Genomic DNA, 21,664 nt, shown 5'->3' with positions numbered 1-21,664 from the left:
GAAAGGTCCCGCTCGTCAGACTCAAAACGACGAGCCCTTGCCGAAGGAAAATTGGTACGTATCTCATATTTACTTTCCACCATTTTATTTCTCTCGACTTTTTCGATTTTTCCCACTGCATATTTGAATTTTCAAAACACTGTTGCATGCTAGAAAACTTTTTCTATTTTCCACAAAAATCTAAAAATATTTTCGAGCATGAAAATTCTTTGGAAAATAAATTTAAACATCTTTTCGAAGCAAAGTTTGGCCGGCACCAAAGTTTAAAAAGTTTTTGACCGTTAGAAGGGCAGTGGGCCCTGGCTGTCAGCAGGGTGGCCCACCTAGTGATCTGCCAAACCCTAGGGTCGGCTGGCCCCTGCCAACGGCTAGAGGGCCTAGCCTTTTCCAACGGTCACTAGCCATTGAGCCTGGTCTCTCCCAACGGTGCCCGGCCATTCTCTCTTTAAATAGAGGCCGAGGGGTGAGTTTTGAGCTCTCACACTCAACTCTCATTCACTCACTCTCTCTCAAAACTCTCTCAAACTTTGCTCTCGGGTTTTCATTGGATTTTTGCTCAAGATTTGAATTCAAGAGACCCCTCTCTCTCATTTCTTTGCTGCAAAAAAGGAGAAGCAACTTGCGGGTAAGAACATTCATTTCGGTTTCACTAACGTAACCCATTTCGAGTTGCACGTGTTTTTGTTCCATCATGAAAGGCTTAGGGCGGAAGGTTTCCGGCGCATTCAAGAAGATGACGGGTGGAAGTTCATCCCGTTCTCGGGGTGGCTCAAGCTCGTACACACCCGAACCTATGCCTACACCAAGCGATGGATTATGAGGAAGAAGAACAATACGAAGAGATGCAAGCCGAACCACAAGCCGAGGTCATAGAGATTGATGCGGAAGATGCACCGTACCTCAACTTGCGAGATGATCGTGAACGACAAGGCTACGCCATCATCAAGAATAGAAGCTTCGTCCACACCCGAGCATTTGATCCGGACCTCCTCATCAAAATAGGTATGTACGAAGACTTCTCTAACATTTGGCTTGAAATTGGATGGGATAACTTCGTTCCCGTTGAGGAGTATGGTTCTCGACTCCTCACCATCCAATTTCTTTGCACTTTTTGGGAGGTGGAAAACGGGGTTTATTTTCGACTTTTCGGGAAAGAATATTTGCTTTCTTGGAAAACTTTTGCCGGCCACCTCGATTTCAACAAACGCTGGCCGATTTCTCTCGACCACGCTTGCCGAGGTTTTAATCGTCATGAATTTTGGGGCCTGATTTCGGGTCAAGTTGTCCATGGCAAGTTCGCACCTCGGTGCGGCGATATTCATAATCCAACTCTTCAGTTGATGCACAAGTGGTTAACCATCACTCTCTTTCCAAGAGATGATGTCCGACCTGTGCGCAACGATAAGTTGCTCATTTTTTATGCCATGGTCAACAAGATCAAAATCTCCTACGCGCAAGTTTTGGTTAAGCAATGGCTTTTGAATTTAACGGGTCCTATTGAGTGCACTTCTTTGATTACTCGTATCGCTACACATATCGGTGCCTAAGAGGGGAATTCTATTCCTTTCATTGAGGGTGACCGTACGTATATCGACGAGGCTTATTTTGATCCAAGGTCACACACTCAAGAAAGGCCCGAATGACTCTTTGATTTTCTTTTATTTGGGCTATACAAATGAGATTCCACTGCCCAATGCAGAGTTTTATTTGTATAATTGCCATTTGGTAAACATACCTCTCGTTCCACGAGAAGGGGGTCGTAGGCATAGATCTTCTGGTTTGCCTGGCAGAATGACAAGAAGCAGGACCAGAAGGGAGACAGAGCCGGCACCACCGCCTCAGCAGCCACATCACTCATATTAGCATGAGGCCGGTGGTTCGTCATGGCACAGTGCCAGCACTGAGGTGTGGACACGGCAGGCACCAGGCCAACAGTCCACCAGTTCCAGCTCCGGTGGAGCCCCGAACCTCATCAGACGGACGTCCTCATCCCGAGATTTCGGTGCCATCACCCAGCAGCTAGGTGAGCTGCGGGTGCAGAGCGACAACATACAAGAGACGCTAAACCAACACATCGATACAACCCAAGCATGGCAGTGTTATATTGGCGAAAGAATCCACGACATGGAGCAGTTGCAGTTGCAGCGACAGGAGGAGTGGAGGGCATACTACCGCTGGACGGGTTTCAACCCCGACCAGCCGTAGTGAGCCTGAAGCTAGCTTGGGGGAGGATCCCCATGAGAGGTAACTTGTATCATTTATCTTTACTGCTTTCATAACCTTGCATGAAAACCATAAAAAATTGCAAAACCAGAAAACCTATAAAAAATTGCATAACTAAAAACAAATAAAAATTTGCAAAATTTAGAAAACACCAAAATATTTCTTTTTAATATGTGTAGTAAGCTTGGTGTAAGTTTTCCTTGTTGAGATGATGAATAGTCCCTCTGTTAATTTCCTTCATATGCTTAGTTATAACTTTATACTCTACCTAGTTTTGGGTTTGGTGGCTTAAAATGTTTAAACCTTAACTTGAAACTTGTGGGTAGCAAAAAGCATGATCCAAATCTAAGTTGTTGTGAGCTATGATATGGTTAAGTAGAATTTCTATGATCTTCTCTTATGTGATACTTGACATCCGGAATATTTAATTTTGAAAACACAAAAATATGATAAAGTTCCTCGATGATATGAAATTCCTATCCAAAGCCATATGTTGTTTTTCATTGCAAAACCTTCCACATATGGAACTTGCTATCTCATTGAGCTTTGTCAAATTGTTGTGACCCTTAGTGAGATTTATTTCATACTCCCATGATCAAGATTACGTACACATTTCCACCACATATGCTTCTACACTAGAAGTGAGTAAAATTTCATCCATCCACAAAATAAAACTCCAAGTCCATGTATGACACCTCTCTCTCTCTCAAAAAAATGTCAAGGATATAGGGCTATGAGAAAATAAAAGATGCATACCCAAAGAAGATATGCCACATGCTTCGGCATGTCAAAAAAGAGAAAAGAAAATAAAAAATGCATACCCAAAGAAGGTATGCCACATGCTTAGGCATGTTAAAAAAAAGAGAGATAGCCCCTGATCCAAAAAGAAAGGAAAGAAAAGAGAGAGATGATGCATACCAAGGAGTTCATTCACCATCCACCAAAAATATCCACAAACTTACACATCTTGATCAAGGTTTATGATTTATTTCTCCTTTGGATCCGGTCTTTGACTTAGAAAAATATGAGAAGCAGGTATGCCTTCAAATCCTCCATACCTACAGCTCCACAAAAATAGCTATTAGAGATAGGTTGAGGAAGAAAGGCATAATAAAGCCTTGGTAAGGAATCATACACATTGAGCGATCTGAGAGATCATCCGAGGAACTTTATAAATTTCTTTTGAAAAAACTTACAAAACCTCCAGATTGACGGTTGAACTAAAAAAAAGAAATATGAGCACTCTATGATACCGTTCTGACTCTCAACTGCCAAAGATGAGGTGAAGCTAAAAGCTCCACAGGAGTAAGGTAAGAGGTAAGAACAAGAGCCAACTTATTCAAAATCAAGGTAAGAAGTATTTGGTTGTGCCTAAGTATAAGTTGGAAATTCAACATTGTAGCAACTCCTGATCAACAACGAGCACCTTGTTTTGCTCAGGGATGAGCAAAAGGCTAGCTTGGGGGTGTTGTTGGTGATCGTTAAGTGCGAAATATGACTGTCAACTATACTCATAAAAGAAAGAAAACTATACCTCTTACTCGCATATTTGTATCACCCAGAGGCTCGGGGGCTATATGCATTGGGTGTGCTCGCGCGGACCTACATAAACCAAGTCAAGATGAAGCTACATTCGGTCATTCCTGGTTCAGGATGCATGGCCTTGCAAGGACGAGATAACCCTCTTCACAAATCCTTGATTCACCCAGAGGTTTGGGGGGGCTACACCCACTGGATGTGCTCATGCGCACCCATGTGAGGATCGGGGTCTCGGGGAAGGAATGTGACTTGGACAAACCAGAAGTGGAATGCTCGAGCAATTTAGGCAGACCCCAGCGCGATCCACAAGGATCACTATAAGGGCTCGGGGGCTACTGTCGGGTATCAATATTAGGGATTCCCGGAGTTCACGTGTACAGATTGGCTCAACGGATTAGCGCGCCAGGGTTAATCCTACCGACCCCTAAGGGAACCGCTCCACCTCGCCCGACCCCTCGAGGGGGAGCTCCGCTTCGCCCGACTGCTGTGAGGGAAGTCCCTTTGCCCGACCCTTGCATAGGAACTTCTGCCTTGCCCGACCCTTGCTCAAGGGATGGCCAAGCGCCTGACCCTGGGTGGGTCCCATGGCACCCCGCACTGGCCACGGACAGGCTTGCAGGCGGACGACCTGGGCAGCGGGGACGCGCACTGACACGGGAACAATAAAGCGCACGCCTCTACATGCCTATGGAGTAACAAGCCGTAGGGTAGGGGTGTGCTCCATTGAAACGGGCGCTCTTCACATCGAGGCTCCACTGTCCGGACGACCCGGCCGTGGAGGAGGAGGGCGACAACTACAGGGGCAACAGGGCCCACACAAGGCATGGGACGCAGCCGTAGCAGGATAGGCAGGGCCCCCCTTATCCAGGGGAGGGCAGCGTGATCCCGGAAGATCTTCCCCACCCCCCGTCTCTCTCTCTATCTTTCTATTTCTACGCCAACCCTTTCCCTTGTCTTGTAAAAAGAGAAAGGACCGACCCAAAGACAGGGGCAGAATTGGGGCCTCTGGACGCTGGAATCTGGTTGAACACCACTCGGCCGGATTCTACTTTCTCCAGCTTCCTTAGAACACACACACACACACACACACACACACACACACACACACACACACACACACACACACACACACACACACACACACACACACACACACACACACACACCAGAGACATGGGACACCCGTCCCTCTCTCGACCATTTGTAACCCCCTACTGCAAACTAGTGTGAGATACACGAGCAGTGATGGAGTAGAAGTATTGACATTTTGCCCAAAACAGTATTATCCTTGTGTCTTTTTCGTACACCATCCGGGACTAACGTGCAAAGCACGAGAATCACTAGCCGGTGCTAAAAAATACCGACAGTCGTTTGTCTCGAGGGACAACTGTTGGGGCTACCACCTTCAGATGTAGGCAGAAGGCTGTCGAAGGGTACCAAAGCCTCGGGATTTGCCGGCGTTCTGTGGACCACCAAAGGCTTGGGTCCAAAGGCTCTCAAGGAAAAGCACAGGCATCTTCGGAGGCTGGCGAATGGGAATTTTTTATTTTTAATCAAAATTACGTATTAATACTGCAGATTTGAGAAGTTACAAAACTAAGGCACAATTGTCTACCCAGTAGATGTCTACCCAGTAGATGAAATTTAAATTTCGTCTAGTCAACAGACAAGATTAAGAAAAATCATCTACCAGGTCGACGAAATACAAATATTTCATCTATCAAGAAGACAAAAATAGATTTCGTCTATCCAGCAGACGAAATAAATTTAAAAATGCAATTTTTTAGCAACTTTCATCAATTCTGCATGGTTTTTCATGACGAAATCTAGATATTGTCTACCCACTGGACGAAATATAGATATTGTCTACCCACTAGACGAAATTTAGTAAATAAACATTTTTACCATGATTTGCAGTATGCTCCATATTTTGAATCTATTTTACAAAGTATATTTTAATATAAACTTCTTTTCTTTTCAATTATAAACTGTGTAGGGATAATGTGAACTATCAATGTACTACACTTAGTACGCCAAATTAGACAAGAGCCATCCGTGATCTGTAAGCTTTGCCGACTAGTGTCCGTGATGCAGTATGATTGCCGCAAACTCCTTCATTTATCTTCCTGAGGATGTCTTTGCCTTCTTCAAGGGTAGCACATTTCATGAGGATGCCAGATGCAGAGCGCTTGTAGAGGTTGTCGCCAACAAGAACGAAACCTTTGCTACGCCTGATAATACGGGCTGCTTCAGCGCTTTTGGCATTGACATGTGGTGGAAGCTTGAACTCCTTGATGAAGTCAATGAACTGAATCTGCCAGTCTTCTTCGATGGGAAAATTCCCTGTGTGGTCCTAGAAGAAATGACGCTCCCTTCTATGGCCCCGAAAAGTTCAACCTCCCTTTCTTGACTATGTTTTCATTTTACATCCCTTCTATGACCTTGCCGTCACACACGTTAGCCTATTCCGTTAGGATTCCTAGTGGAACAAGAGAAATTGAATTTTGTAGACCAAAATACCCCTAGAAGGCTCATCCACATGCCCCAACCCTATCAGCGCCTCCACCCCTGCGCCTCCAGCCCGAGTTCCTCTCCTCCATCTCGGGACGCGTGGCCTCTGGACTCTGCGGGCGGCGGCAGACGGCGGTGGTCATGGTGGCACTGGTGCCCACGACCTGCACCACGAGGAGGAACGCGATGGCGGCCACGCCCAGCTAGAAGGCGGAGCTCCTAGGCAGCGAGCTAGACACCGTGTGCGCGGTGCGCGTGCTGGGCCGCGGCGACATGGTGTTCCCCGCCGGCGGCATGGCCGGTCGGCATCGGGGCCAGCGGCACCGCGGGCAAGGCGGACAGGCGGGACTGTGGCGCGCGGCGGCGCAGCGGGAGGCCGCGGGGGACGCCGCCAGCGATGGGTGCGTCTACAGTGCGGCAGCTGCGGCAGGGTTCCGGTGGTGACGGCGCCGAGAGCTGATGGGAAGGGGGCCAGTGAGAAAGAGGAGGATTCGGCGGAGCTCACCGAGAGCTCGAATCGGGCGGACGAAGGCCGGAAGCAGGGGGTCGACGGCGAGGTGGTCGTGGCCGGTGGCGGGGCTTCTCCGGCCGGCCGGAAATCAGTCAATTCCGGCTGAGAAAGGGCTCGGCGACGGTGCCATCAGCTCGCCTCGGCTTCCGCTTGGTGTACGGAGGGGAAGGGGGAGTCTTCTACGGCCTACGTGCTGCGCGGTGGGGGACGCGCTGTGCGCAACCGGCGGCTGACGGCCGGAGCCTGCCCAGCTGGCCCCTATGGCTGCAGGGCTGCCTGCCGCCCTACCTGCGGCCCTACGCGAGCTGCGAGTGGCGGCCGGCGGCAAGGCACAAGGCGGCGGCAGGGAGCGCCAGAGCGGGGACTCGACGCCGAGGCCGAGGATGAGGAGGTTGCAGGGCGCATGGTGGAGAAGAATGAAGCTAGGGGCATTTTTGTCTTTTCACAGCCACTTAATTGGGAGTTAACTGAAGATCTCACGGTAGGGCCATAGAAGGGATGCAAAATAAAAACATGGTCGAGGAAGGGAGGCCGAACTTTTTAGGGCCATAGAAGGGAGCGTCATTTCTTCTAGGGCCACACAGGAAATTTTCCCTTCTTCGATCATCAATACTTCTCTGACTGTGGCCGAGGCCTCAGTGTTAGTACCTTGTTGGCTTTGTACTTTGACTAATGGATGATGAAGTTCGTGAACAAAGACTCCCGGTGGGACGGCTGCTCTAGTAGATCCGAGTTTGGGAATGACATCAGCTCCTACGTTGTTGTCACGATCTACGTGGTGGATTTCCAATCCTACAAACTTGTTTTTGAGCTTTCTGATTTCTTCAACATATGCGTCCATTATATCCTTGTTGATATTCCATTCTTTATTTACTTGCTGGACGACGAGTAGAGAATCGCCGTAGACAAGTAGTCGCTTGATGCCGAGAGAAACTGCTAGACAAAGCCCGTGTAGCAGTGCCTCATATTCTGCTTCGTTTTTGGAGACTTTGAACAAGATTTAGAACACATATTTTAACTGTTCTCCCTTGGGGGAGATGAACAGAATTCACGCGCTGCCTCCGTCGAGTTTGAGTGAGCCATCAAAGTACATTACCCAATGCTCAGGGACGTTGTGAGGTACTGGGATTTGATTTTCTCGCCATTCAGCTAAGAAGTCGACTAGTGTTTGTGACTTGATTGCTGTCCTTGGCTTGAAGTTGATTTCCAAGGCTCCCAGTTCAACTGCCCACTTTGAGATTCGTCCCGTGGCATCCCGATTGTGAAGTATATCCACCAATGGAAAGTCAATTATCACTGAGATCTTGTACTCATCGAAATAGTGTCGAAGCTTCCTGGAGGTGATTAGAATTCCATATAAAACTTTCTAGATTGATGGGTATCTGACCTTTGATTCAGAGAGTACTTCGCTGTTGAAGTAGACTGGTCTCTGAACGCCGTAAGCATGGCCTTCCTCCGGACGTTCGACTACTATCGCCGTACTGACCACATGAGTAGTCACAGCGATATAGAGCAGTAATTCCTCGCCTGGTAGTGGAGCTGTAAGAATTCGTGGCGACTGGAGATGATACTTGAGGTTCTCGAGTGCTTCCACAGCTTCTGTAGTCCACTCGAATTTGTCTTGTCATTTGAGGAGCTTGAAGAAGGGTAGGCCCCATTCGCCAAGCCTGGACAAGAACCGATTTAAAGCTGCCATGCAGCCTGTAAGCTTTTGGACGCCCTTGATAGTAGCTGGGGCGTCCATGGCCATGATGGCATTGATTTTCTCTGGGTTGGCCTCGATTCCTCGATTGATGACGATGAATCCGAGTAGTTTTCCAGAAGGTACACCGAAGATACACTTGGTTGGGTTGAGTTTCCAATAGAATTTTCGGAGGCTGTTGAAGGTTTCTTCCAGGTCAGTAATAAATTGATCCTGGGTCTTGGTCTTGACGACAACATTGTCAACATAGGCTTCAATATTGCGATGTAACTGATCAGCGAAGCACAGCTGTATCGCACGCTAGTAAGTGGCACCAGTATTTTTCAACGCAAAGAACATGGTCTTGTAGGCGTATGCTCCGTAAGGGGTGATGAATGCCGTCTTGATTTGGTCTTCTTCTTTCAGGGCGATCTGATGATAGCCTGAATAGCAGTCGAGGAAGGATAACAGGACACATCCTGCCATGGAGTCGATTACTTGATCAATGCGAGGTAGCCCGAATGGATCCTTTGGGCAATGCTTGTTTAAATCGGTGTAGTCGATGCACATCCTCCACTCGTTGTTGTTCTTCTTCTGGACAAGTACAGGGTTGGCCAACCATTCGGGATGGTAGACTTCTTTGATGAACCCTGCTGCGAGTAGTTTCGCCAGCTCTTTCTTGATGGCTTCTCGCTTGTCCGGGGAGAAATGCCATAACCATTGCTTCTTCGGTGTGGCTTTGGAGTCGACTTTCAAGGCATGCTCGATCAACTCCTGGGGCACTCCTGGCATATCCGCTGGTTTCCATGCGAATATGTCTCGGTTGGCCCGAAGGAAGTTGACGAGCTCGAGTTCCTATATGTCGGCCAAACCAGCTCCGATGATGGCAGTTTTGGAGTCATCTCCTTCTTGTAGCTGAATGGCTTTGGTGCCCATGTCCCCTGTTGGCTTAACCGACGACTAGTTTGGCTTCTTGGAGGGCATTGATTCCTTGAGTGAGAGTTTCTTAGTAGTAGCAAGTATTTCACTGACAGAGCTAGGAACTCGGATTGTAGCAGCATGATCTATCGCTTCCTTGTCGCACTCGAAGGACTTGAGGAGGTCTCCACGGAGGGAAAGTACTCCTGTATAGCCCGGCATCTTGAGGAGCAGGTATACATAATGTGGCACTGCCATGAACTTGGCCAGCGCAGGTCTTCCCAGAATGGCATGGTAGGAAGATTCGAGGTCTGCTACTTCGAACTTGAGGTACTCCGTCCGGAAGTTTTGTTCTGTACCGAATATGACTGGAAGGGTGACCGAGCCAATCGGTGTACCAAAATTTCCGGGAACAATGCCGTAGAATGGACCCTTGCTTGGAGTGAGTAGGCTCATGTAGTTGTGACCCATCTTAGCCAATGTACTCGCGAAGATCAAGTTGAGTCCACTGCCGCCATCGATGAGTACTCGAGTGAGCTTGGATCCTAGACAACTGGGTCGAGTACTAGTGGGAACTTTTCGGGTTCAGAGAAGCTAGTCCATTGGTCCTCCCTGGAGAAGGTGATGGGGACCTCACTGTATTTTAGTGGCCTCTGAATTGCTAGCTCAACTGAGAGGATTTCTCTGAGTAAAAGCTTCTGGGCTCACTTGGAGAAGCTGGGATCTCCGTCGAATATGACATTGACGACGTTTTGAGGCTGTTGGAACCCGTCGGGGTCTTTCTTGTCGTCTTCGTCATCCTTGTTCTGCTTTTTCTTAAGAGCATCTGGAGGTGCCGACTGGAAGGATTTGCGCAGGATCGTGTACTCCCACATCGAGTGGTTGCTCTTGGGGTGGATTGGGCACCTTTTGTTGTGAAGGATCATGTGGAACTGATCCTGCGGCTTATCATTCTTCTTACCATGCGGGGTGCGATCCATAGTACCGACAGTATCGTCAGGTTTGTGCTTACGCGCGGGATCCCGCTGGTTGCTGGAGCCTCCACGGTCGTTGTGGCGCTTCCCATTGTTGTCGTTGTTATAGCGTGGGAATTCTTGCTCCTCTTCATCTGTCCAACACTGCATCATGTCGCGTAACTCCACTACTGTTTTGGGGCGTTTGCGCCCGAAATCACGGTATAGAGACTGGACAGTAATGCCGCTCTGGAAGTAGTCGATGACGTCGTCGTCTGCGACGTTGGGGATCGTGGCTCTTGTGTCGAAGAAGCGCTTGACGTAGGATCTGATAGATTCGCCTTGCTCCTGCTTGCACATCGCCAAGGCGTGTCGGGTAGCTACTCGATGAGCGACCCTTGGAAGTTGTCGATGAAGGCCTTCTTGAGATCATCCCATGAGTGTATGGACTCGCGTGCCAAGCTCTCGAGCCACGTGAGGGGTGCGGGCTCCAGGGCCATCGGGAAGTAGAGGACCTTGGTGTTGGTGTCTCCTCCTGCAACACTAACAGCGGTCGAGTATAAACGTAACCATTGAGCAGGGTCTTGCTTACCGTCGTACTTTTGGATGTTCGTTGGCTTGAAGTCCTTCGGGTACTCGATGTTATCAAAAACTCTGCTGAGGGCTTGGAAGCGATCGGAGTTGTCTGTAAGCTGCGATCTATGTCTTGCATTGATGATGTCTCGTGCGTCCAGTACGGAATCGGCTACTTCCTCCTTGTTGTGTGCGCGGTTGTTGTTGCGACTTGGTTGGGGCCCAGGAGCTTGGTTTGCCGGTGGTTGGCCACCCCTGGGGCGATGGATGCTTGCGACTTCTTGATTCGCTTGATTTCTTTGATTTTGCTACTCCAGTTGTTGTTGACGATGATGGCCTCCAGGAGTACGGCTTGCTTGAGGTATGACTGTTGCGGTGGCCCTCGACCGAGTGCCATGAAGTGAGGACAACGGGTTTTGTCTCTCGAGTTGTTCAATAACATTTTTGGCAAGGTGTATGACACGTTCCATCTCCGGATTTTGAGGCATCTGCATGAGCCACAGGGTTGCTTCTGTCATCGCGGCGATTGGGGTTCTGAAGACTGGGTCCGCGACGTTGTTGAATTCGTTGTTGAGGTTGTGCGGGGGGAGGCGAGCTCGCTCGGCAGCTCGAACCCTGTGTTCTCCTTTACATTGATTTCTTGCCCTGCGAGCTGTGCGAGTAGCTTCGTCCTCATCTTGTGGAGCGTCTTGGGTCAGATTGTCTTCTGAAATCTAATCCAAAGCTTCGTTGGGATCATGCTGACTTGGAGCACCTCCGGCTTGTTGGATGATCACCGGAACCAGACGTTCGGGGGAGAAGCTTTGTAAATCTGATTCGCAACCAGCTAGGACAGTTTCCCCGGAACTCGTCTCCCTCTCGGTTGCAAGGGGAGTACCGTGTTGAAACGGGAGATCATTAATGCTGGCAACTTCTCGAAGGTTATCGAGTAGTTCTGCGAGAGTATGATTTTGGCAGGACTTGAGTTGAATTTTTGCCAGCACATTGATGATGAAGTCCAGGCTGTCGTGATACGACTCGACTGGATCGGGGTATACATCGAAAACGGGTGCCTCCTAGCCAGCAGTGACTGAGTGGTTTTCGACGTAGAAAAGATGATCCAAGCTATTTTCATAGATGGATCTGATCATCCGTTTGTAAGTAGATAATGCATTGCACAACCCGAAGATGGGTTGAGCAAGAGGAGTCTCAATTCGAGTAGAACTCAGATCAAGATTAATCTAAGTCCGAGTGGAACCCGAGTTGTCTTCGAGTTTCCTCTTGATCTCCTTGGCGAAATCGAGAAGCAGCATGACGCCGTGATCGTCTGATCCGGCGAGGTTGTTGGAGCTTTCCGACGTGATGGCCTTCAGCGTGGGTGGGATGGTTAGGTGGCTGTTAAAGCTGCCCGAACCGTTGGCGACGCAGACCCACGAGCCGAAGATGAAGGTGGCGCCTTGAGGAGGTGCCGTGGTGCTGAAAGCGAAAGTGGCCATCGAACTCGCCGATGAACTCGCCGAGTCCCCTACCTGGCGCGCTAGCTGGAGGGAAGCATGCCCATCCCGCTCACAGATGAAACCATCACTGCTCTCATGTTTGTAAGTTTTCTCATCACTCTATGGCCCTCATCCAGCCGGAACTAATCAAGCTAGGATGCTGATGAATATACCTGCGCGTGAATGTTTCTTCTAGGACATGTTAGGTGCGGGCAGCGACACCGCCTCGACCACGCTGAACTGGGCCATGATGGAACTGATCCGGTCGCCGGCTGCGATGGCCAAGGCACAGGCTGAGGTGCGAGAAGCCTTCAAAGGGAAGAGCATCATCACCGAGGATGACCTCGCCAACCGGAATCAGCTACCTCAAACTAGTGTTCAAAGAAACCCTAAGGCTGCATCCTACTTCTCCACTCCTGATCCCACGTCAGTGTCGCGAGACCTGTCAGGTCATGGGCTACGATATCCCCAAGGGCACGGCCGTGTTCGTGAACGTATGGGCGATTGGTAGGGATTCTTTGTACTGGGACGATCCTGAGGAGTTTAAGCCAGAACGGTTTGAGATTAGGAACCTAGATTTCCGAGGGACAAACTTTGAGTTCATCCCATTTGGTGCTGGCCGTCGTATGTGCCCAGGCATTAACCTAGGGCTGGCCAACATAGAGCTTGCACTGGCAAGCCTTCTTTACCACTTTGATTGGAAACTTCCTAAGGAAATAGAGCCTAAGGATATTGAGATGTGGGAAGCTGTAGGACTAGTTGCATGTAAGGAAACTAACCTTATATTGCACCCCATTACTTTCATTCCTCCAGCTAGCTGTGGCGTAAATTAAGGTACTCATGCACAAAATGGTCCATATGGACAAGCATGGCAAGAATCATGCATGCACACAGTCTAGGCTATATAAGATTTATACAGCCCGGGTGTAAAAGTTGGTTATATTGTTAGACCTGTATAACTACTCTATGTTATATTTGTGGTATGCAAACTAGCTATATATATGTTGCCTTTTGGAAGTTCATTATTCGCCCACAGTATCATCTTTTTCTGATTTTTTTACAATGGATGGAACTATATATACTACTCTAGCTTTCGCCACGGTCAAAAAGCATGGCAATATGGTCAAAATCGTGGCTCTACATACACGCCCCAACAATTTTAAAATCGTTGACAGCCGTTGCAACTAGTAGGCTCTAAAATTTCCCCCCACATTTTTTCTTTTGTTGCAATAGATGTTAGTATCATCACGGGAATCGATAACAACTACAACAAATATGACGGAGGTCTAGCTGGCTATATATGGTTTTAGTTAATAGTGGTAATTGTTGGCGTACAACTAGGGCCAACACACGAAATGCTTGAATGCGCAGCGAGCGACGGCACGATGCAGCGCCGATGCTCAGACCGGTCGGGTATACCGGTCAGACCGGTTGTCGCCGGGCAGGCCGGCGGCGAGACCAACGAACGTCGCCCGGGAAGGACCCATCGGGGCAGGCACACGCAGGGTTGTTCTAGGGTCGGCAGGCCACCTAGAACGCCCTCAATCGACGTAGAGACGAAGGAGGAACAACAGATAGTAGATGGGAAAAAGCTAGGGCAAAAAGAAAGTAAAAAAATAAAAGTTGTATTGATTTGATCGATTTGGATTCCCTAATCGGCCGTGACCCTTTATATTTATAAGGTGGGGTGGACTTATCCCACAAGAAATCCTATTACAAGATCTAAATCTATTAAAATCACTAGTTGTACTCGGATTCCACTTGGACCGGTCAGACCGGTCGGCTGCTGCCGGACCGACTACAGCGTCTGACCGGTCAGACCGCTAGGGCGTACCGGTCAGACCGGTCTGTATTGTCTAATGCCAATTTTGGTCGTCAACAGTAATAAGCCGGTTTTGCATGATGTATTTTTTTATCAATATAGTAAGATACCAAAACTATAAAATTTGTGCTTGTTGGAATCAAGCCAAGGACTTGGTAGGCACATAACCCATAACCAATACACTAGAGTATTGTTATTTCTCATTTTTCTATTATTTTATCCTATCTCTTCACCGTGAGGAGGCATAGAGAATGTGTTAATAGTATACATATATTGCAACAATGCTTCACTAATACATGTTTTTTTGTTGCAACCATTTCTTGGAAAACTGCAACGCATGTCAAAACAATCACCTTATGATAACGATATATTTTTATATTGCAATACATGCTATCAATGCCATCCTATTGCAATGGGAAATTCATTGCAATTTAAACGATATATTACAATAAATATGACCGACAAGGAGGACCGTCGGATCCACATGGTAGCACGAGACAGAAGGCGCACGATCTATCTATCAGACAATTGTTTTTTTTTTGAAAAGTGTGTCCCTTTCTTTTACTCCTGTTCTAAGATTTTCAAGAAGCAAATCCCCATACCCTAATGAAAACTAATGGGCGATCCCGGATCGACAACCTGATGGTGTGGGTTCCCTATATATGGAACGCTTCAACTGCAGAGCCCTGATGAACGCGTCAGTGAGGCTCTCTCTATGAGAGAAAGAGAGCTAGAATGCATGATTGGATTGAAGAATAAGAACAATTTTTTAAATCATTCTTTTTCTTTAAACAAAAGAAGAAAAAGAGTGGGCTTTAATCTTATTCTCCAATTCTTAGCCCAATATTTATTCGAGTTTTGGTTTACAAAATTTGTTCTCCGAATTTGATCTTTAAGTTTTGTTTCCAAACTTTTGCAACATTTATTTTTTTACTTTTGATATTTTTTTGGTAACATACAAATTATTGTTTCCGAATTTATTTTTTTACTTTTGATATATTTTTTTTGGTAACATACAGAAAATTTTTTTGTATATAATTTTTGTGTGTATAATGTCTTGTCAAAAGGGGTAATAAATTTGTATAATGTTTGTGTATAATAGTTTGGGTGTAAGACATGGGTGCTGGAAAAATCCAAAATGGGCTTGTGGTGCCAGACACTTGTGACACTGTAACTAGTAGACACGATGACAGGTGGGAAAGAAGTCTAGACACCCCCCCCAACTATCAGGGCTGAAACAGTACTTCACCCCTCAAACTAAAAAACCCGGATATTTAACCCCCTTAACTTTGCAAAACCATTCATTTAGCTCCCTTTGGTTTTGCAAAGTGGTTTTGTACATGTGGCATGATGAGTTGGATGCAAACGATGAGATGGACCATGTGACATGTGGGTCTCACTTGTAAGTGGACATCTCTTCTCGCTCTCTTCTTCTACCAACCTTACTCGGTCTCTCCCACCCTCCTCGCGCACGAGCCACTACAGCCGCCGCTGCTTCCTTACCTCCACCAACCCCTCCATCTGCAGAACCCTATGCTTCTTGCTCCTCTCGCGCAGCCACCATGGCAACGTCAAGCTCGGCACAGGTGCACATTCTCGACCTCGAGTGGGGACCACTCCTGCAGCTCCTCAACAAGGTGGACGAGCTCTCCAGGCTTGGATCTCGTCCGCACTGGCTACATCAGCAAGGACGAGCATGGGAAGTAGCGCGAGAAGAGCCCTCAACTTGGCCCCCGACCCTAATGGATTTGGCGAGACGGACGACCTCTGCCACGACGTCTCCGGCTACCCTATTCCTGAGTCTGTGAATCCAAGGAGCTGTAATGGCGTCAGTGCTGGGGCCTTGAACGTGGACGAGGAGGAGGCAGACCCAGGAGCTACCGAGCTCCGCTAGAAAACCTCCTTTGACTTCGAGTGAAGCCTCGCTGTGGAGGTCACGATCATGGCGTCAAAAGGGCCCCCGGTGGGAGAGAAGAACAGAGGTGGGGAGAAGAGATACCAACTTACAAATAGGTCTCACATGTTTGATGTTCCATCTCATCGTTTGCCTCCAACTCAGCATCCCACTTGTACAAAACCATTATGCAAACTAGGGAAGGGGGTTAGATGCATTATTTTGCGAAGTTTTCTGGATTAAATATCCGGATTTTAGTTTGGGGGTGAAGTGTTCCAACCACAATAGTTGGGGGGTTATGTAGTCCTAAAAGGAATGGTTGAGGGTAGATAAGATAACAAAAATTGGAAACAATGCCTATGCATTACGTATGGCTAGCCGTAAATTAGATGGCCTCAATGTTAGATGAAAATTGCATACCTCCATCACTTCGGTGCTTGTAGGCACACTAATAGAAATCCGTCCATCTATATATGATGTTTTCCTTATGATGTTCGTTTATCACTGACCAACGCCTATCTATAACAATTTTGTGGTTTTTCATGGATCGTTGGTGATAGAGCTCAATCACCATGAATTTATGACAAAACTCTAAAAACACCATAGAACAACACATATTTCCATCACAGGTCTACATGCCATTGACATTACCCATTTGTGAGACTTTGTTATTGAATAGTGACAAAGCTGGATCGTCATAGAACCATTTGGCATCAATGGAAAAATCAATAATGTCTTAAATTTGAATACCGAGTCATCGTCCTACTTGTTAGCACTATGTTTTAGTTATGAGAACTGTGTGGCGGTGGTAGAGACGCCATAATAAGGCCAATCTCAAATCATCACAAAGCAATACTGTAGTACTCCTACCATATTTGTTAGATGCAAAAATCTAGAACCTTTTGTTGATTTGCACAATAATAAAAATATTAGTCATACTTTTTTTACCTTAATTGAGAAACCTCGAAGTAAAATAAAGCCAAACAACAATGTTGTGATCGTTGATGAAATCCTAGAACAAGGTATATGATATTTATTCAAATCCAAGTGAACTAAGATTGAACAAAACAATTCTAGAAGTAGGCAGCAGCATTCCTAATATAGGCAGCAAGCAACATCTACTTGTCTACTACCTTATTGAACGGTACATCTTTATTTCTCTTCATCAGCACAACCAGCTTGAGTAATGCATACTTTTACTTCCATTTCCAGGTGTGAAACAAATTGTTCACTAAATCCAACTTCCAAAACAAAAATAATAGAATCTTTATCCATAATAGAATCCAACTTCCCCACCCACCAGATGGTTTCTGTTTTGGCAGGCGTCGCCCAGCTCGGGATTAGATCGGCTCCGCTGCCGATGCTGCTCCGCACGTCGCCGGTAGGGGTGGTAAAGGGCCCAATATTTTGAACTAGAAAATCTAAAGACCGGGCTCTAAAAGAGCCGGGCTCTAATCTTATATAATTTTGAGTTAAAAAATTTAAGGGCTTTGTTGGGCTGTGAAGAGGCCACTAAGGCCATGGCCCATTACCACCCCTAGTCGCCGGTGCTACTTCAACGCTCCGCAACGAGGGGAGTACCTGCCGCCGTCGCCGGATCCTCTGACCAGATTCCTCCTTTGACGTGCCTTCTGCTCAGGAGCTTCCTCAGCACGCCCTCTCCAATTGCTCCCGTGCGCCTCACCCATCTCCGGTGTGACTCCTCCCTGCAGATGGCGATTGTGACTCAGAGCTATAACACAAATTGTTGTTTAAATTGCTGGCAGATAATTTGATATTCATACTGCATAATGCATAAAACATGTGGGGACCAATTCGGGAAGCTGCACCTCTGAATAGTACTCTCTCCATACCCAAAAAAACTTGACATTTAGGACAAGGTTTGAGTCAAACCTTGAGAATATAAATCATGAATAACTCTCAAGTTATTGAGTTTGAAAATGTAAAAAATATTTGAATAGATTTGTCTTGAAAAATACTTTTATAAAAGTATACATATATCACTTTTTGATAAATATTTTTAGAGAAATAAGAAGTCAAAGTTGTGTTTTGGAGACCGTGTCGCTGTCTTAAATGTCAGGTTTTTTGGGTATGGAGGGAGTAAGTGCGAACACATCTGATTTATCCATTGAAGAAGAATTATAATAGTAAGACATTATCTTATTTTTTCAGACTAAGATCAACCTAAGGTCACTTGCACACCCAGAATAATTCTATGTGGGCACACATCAGGCGATCAATATATTTATAAAAGATTTATTTTGAACAGATCACAATATGGAATTCAGCAGATGCAGCGAGAGAAACTGGAAAAAAAGTTACAGAATCCAAGAAAAGGGCACTCAAGGACAGCCTACCTCTTAGTGTCCCTAAACAGCTATTCTGAAGTGATAATTCCAATTAACAGGGTAATGATCATGTACCAGGGATGCTTAGTTAAAACAAACCATAAGTAGAATGGAGAGAATTTGCTTAGATAAAAGACAAAGCAATACCTTTTCCAACGGATTGGAGGGCGCTGATGGGCTGCCACACAACAGAGAAGGTGATGCTGATGCTGAAGATGCGGGCAGTGCTTTTGGGCTTCAATCATCCACATCAACTGGAGAGAAATACAGTTCGGATCAAACATGGACGCCTTTCTGTTTCACTGTTCATCCTAGTATTGTGTCAGGCATTTCAAAAAAATGGAAAAATCCAGTTTACACCCTTGAACTATCACAAAAGTCTGATTTTCAATCTTAAACTATAAAATCAAATAAAACATACCACCCAACTATCGAAACCGGGTAAATTTGACCCTTTAGGTGTTTTGAAGGTGGTTTTCCATTTTATAAAAATTAAAAATATTTAAAATTAAACTAAAAAATTCATTAGCAATTCATTTTAAATCAAAAAAATACGAAATGGATATCAAACTTTTCCTAAAAATGTAACCTATCTATTGGCACTGTACTTGTCATTTATTTGAATCCATTTTTTATGTTCATAGTATTTAGTTGCTTGTAGTTATGGCTATTATTTTGGAATAAATAAGATTCAAATAGAGTAAAAAATAGATAGATTACATTTTTAGAAAAATTTTGATACTAGTTGCATATTTTTTATTTTAAAATGAATAAGTTTTTATTTTACAGATCTTACTAGAATTTTTTATTTTTTCTTAAAAATACAAAACCACCTTCGAAACCATCCTAAGGGTTAAATTTGCCCAGTTTCGATAGTTGAATGGCCTATCTTATCCGGTTTTGTAGTTTAAGGTTGAAAATCAAACTTCTTCGATGGCTCAAGGGTGTAAACCAGACTTTTCCCTTCAAAAAAATAGTATTGCGTCAGAGGGAGGCAGGGATGAATCGTACCAAGGTCTGCGCTGCGTGTGGTAAATCAGTCGAATGGCAACCCCGTTGCCGTGTGCCAGAGGCCCGCAGGTGGCACACCCAATGCCAGCAGCACCACCACGGTGTCCGCGGCCATAGGAGGCGACAACAGCACGGGCTCCGGCGCCAGTAATGGACACACAATCAGCTTTGATTGTCATATGTGGAGGATGCGGAGAGAGGAAGGGCAAGAGGGGCGGCCGGTACCTCAAAAGTCTGACTCCGCGTGCACTGTCATGTACTACAGTGTCTCCGCTCCATGGGCGGTCGGCAGGAACAGCGCGACGAGGAGGGGGGCAGCTGGAGTGCCATCGGATTCTGCCTCGCCATCGTTATCCATGCGGCGGCATATCCACCGGAGGATGCCCTAAATGTCGGCGGGTGGTCGCACTACGGACTTATCCCTCAGCCACGGTGGCGAAGAGCGCGCCGGAGGCCTCGGCGAGCCGCGCAGGGACTTCGGCCTCACGGGCCTCGAGCACCGCGAGGGACTCAGAGGTGGAGGCGAACCCCCGGATGGCGATGGTGGCGAGCGGGGGTGGGTGGGGGAGGGAGACGGTAGCGCACGCGATTGGGGTGGGCACGCAGCCGTCAGTGTTGAGGGTAGGCCCGCGGTCGTCGACGTTGACGGCGGAACCGATGCCGGTGTCGTTAAGGGCAGGCCCACAAATATCGGCGTTGAGGGCGGATCCGATGCAGGCGTCGTTGAGGGCGCTTGCGACCGCATCCATCGACATTGAGGGCTGACCCGTGGCCAGGCGCGAGGGAGATGGGAAGGGAGCAGGGTGAGGGCGAGGGAGAGGAGATGAGCCGGCGGCTGGGCGTCGGCAGCCAGGGCACGAGGGCGAGGGAGAGGAGCAAGGGCCGGGCGAGAGCAAGGGAGAGGCGTGAGGGATGGGCAAGAGGGCGAGGGGGAGGTGCAACTGTGAGGGAGAGGAGGGGTCGGGAGGCAAAACCATCATTATCTCTCCTTGCCATTTCAGCAAAATTGATGATGTTTAATGCTATGAAACTCTCCATGAAACTATCATTGAGACTAGCTTTAATAGTATAATCATATTTATGGCATGTTGATTCACTGTATGATTTTAAATGCAATAGGAGCCCAAGGATCTTGTCCTCCTAAGAGCAGTCCCAACCCTCCTGGTCACCCAGTTTCCATATAATTAAATGCAGTGTCATATCAGCATTTGATGATGTGGCAAAGAAGTGAATGAAGAAAGAGAGAGAAACCAAGTCGACTCGTGCACCAAAGGCTATAGACACCGCCAAAGTCGTGCTGGACCGATGTCCTCATTTCCATCCTCGTTTTCCTCCCTCCTTAGATCCGGTGCACATAGCTCTGCCGCCGCGACCTCCACACGACCCCCTTCTCCCGTGCGCGCCTGCATCCCGCACGCGCGCATGAGCCACCAAGTACATCAACAGTTCGAGAAGCTACAATTTCTCAAGCTGATGCTAACCCAGACATGGAACAAGTGATACAAAGAAATGCCATTATCCGTTATAGAACTACTCAGAGACAACTACAGTCGGAATTAATTGAGCATATCTGGCAAACGTTTGGGAATTCAATGAACTAGGTGATGTGATCATTTCAATTAATTAGCTTGCCTGCACATTTAATATTACTGTTGAAAAATGGGTCTTTCTTGTGTCATCTGATGAATATTCTGTTCTGAAATTTCTCATTATGTGTTCCCAGATTCAAACAAAAATGCTCTCTTTTTTCTGCTGTTAGCTAATCTGATTCTATTACTACTTTTTGACATCTGTCGCTGTCTTTTTCTCCTGCAGTCTGGAGGCTGGTTGATGGAAGCAGAAGTCTGGAATTGATGTGGAGTTGTCAACCTGATTGCATTGTGGAAGCAGGAGTCTGCAGTTGATGTGGCATTGACTTGGATCTTCATGGCATTGTTACCTAAATATTAATTCGATATTAGTACTATGTATTCTGAACTAGTTTCGTGTCAACATGTCTACCTTATCGTGCTGGATTTATATAATTTACCTATGCATTTTGCTATCAAAGTAACTCCTTGGTATCTACGGTGGAGCACGTACTGTCGAGGAGGCACGCGCCTCCTCAACGGGGTCGGGCGGAGGAGCGGCAGCCAGCGCGCGCCTCCTCGACGGGGCAAACGGAGGAGCGGCGCTGGCGCGCGCCTCCTCAACGGGGCCGGGCAG

The 21,664-nt window shown here is 47.0% G+C and overlaps 1 protein-coding gene and 1 pseudogene across 1 annotated transcript; one reads left to right on the top strand and one right to left on the bottom strand.

Annotated features, from left to right (window-relative positions):
- Nucleotides 1-9,425: 9,425 nt before the first annotated feature.
- On the bottom strand, nucleotides 9,426-9,854 carry LOC120653538. Its single transcript, XM_039931261.1, has one exon. It carries the CDS (start codon nucleotides 9,852-9,854, stop codon nucleotides 9,426-9,428), a length of 429 nt encoding a protein of 142 aa, XP_039787195.1.
- A 2,744-nt stretch (nucleotides 9,855-12,598) lies between these two features.
- On the top strand, nucleotides 12,599-16,100 carry LOC120653537 (annotated as a pseudogene).
- The last annotated feature ends 5,564 nt before the right edge of the window (nucleotides 16,101-21,664 follow it).

Source organism: Panicum virgatum, chromosome 1N (genome assembly GCF_016808335.1).
Source record: "Panicum virgatum strain AP13 chromosome 1N, P.virgatum_v5, whole genome shotgun sequence".
NCBI classification, from domain to species: domain Eukaryota; kingdom Viridiplantae; phylum Streptophyta; class Magnoliopsida; order Poales; family Poaceae; genus Panicum; species Panicum virgatum.
The sequence above is the reverse complement of the archived record's forward strand: the minus strand, read 5'-3'. Positions and strand labels throughout refer to the sequence as shown.

Coding starts and splice junctions, on each gene's coding strand:
- LOC120653538 (XM_039931261.1), bottom strand. CDS start 9,854: ATGGGTCACAACTACATGAGCCTACTCACTCCAAGCAAGGGTCCATTC.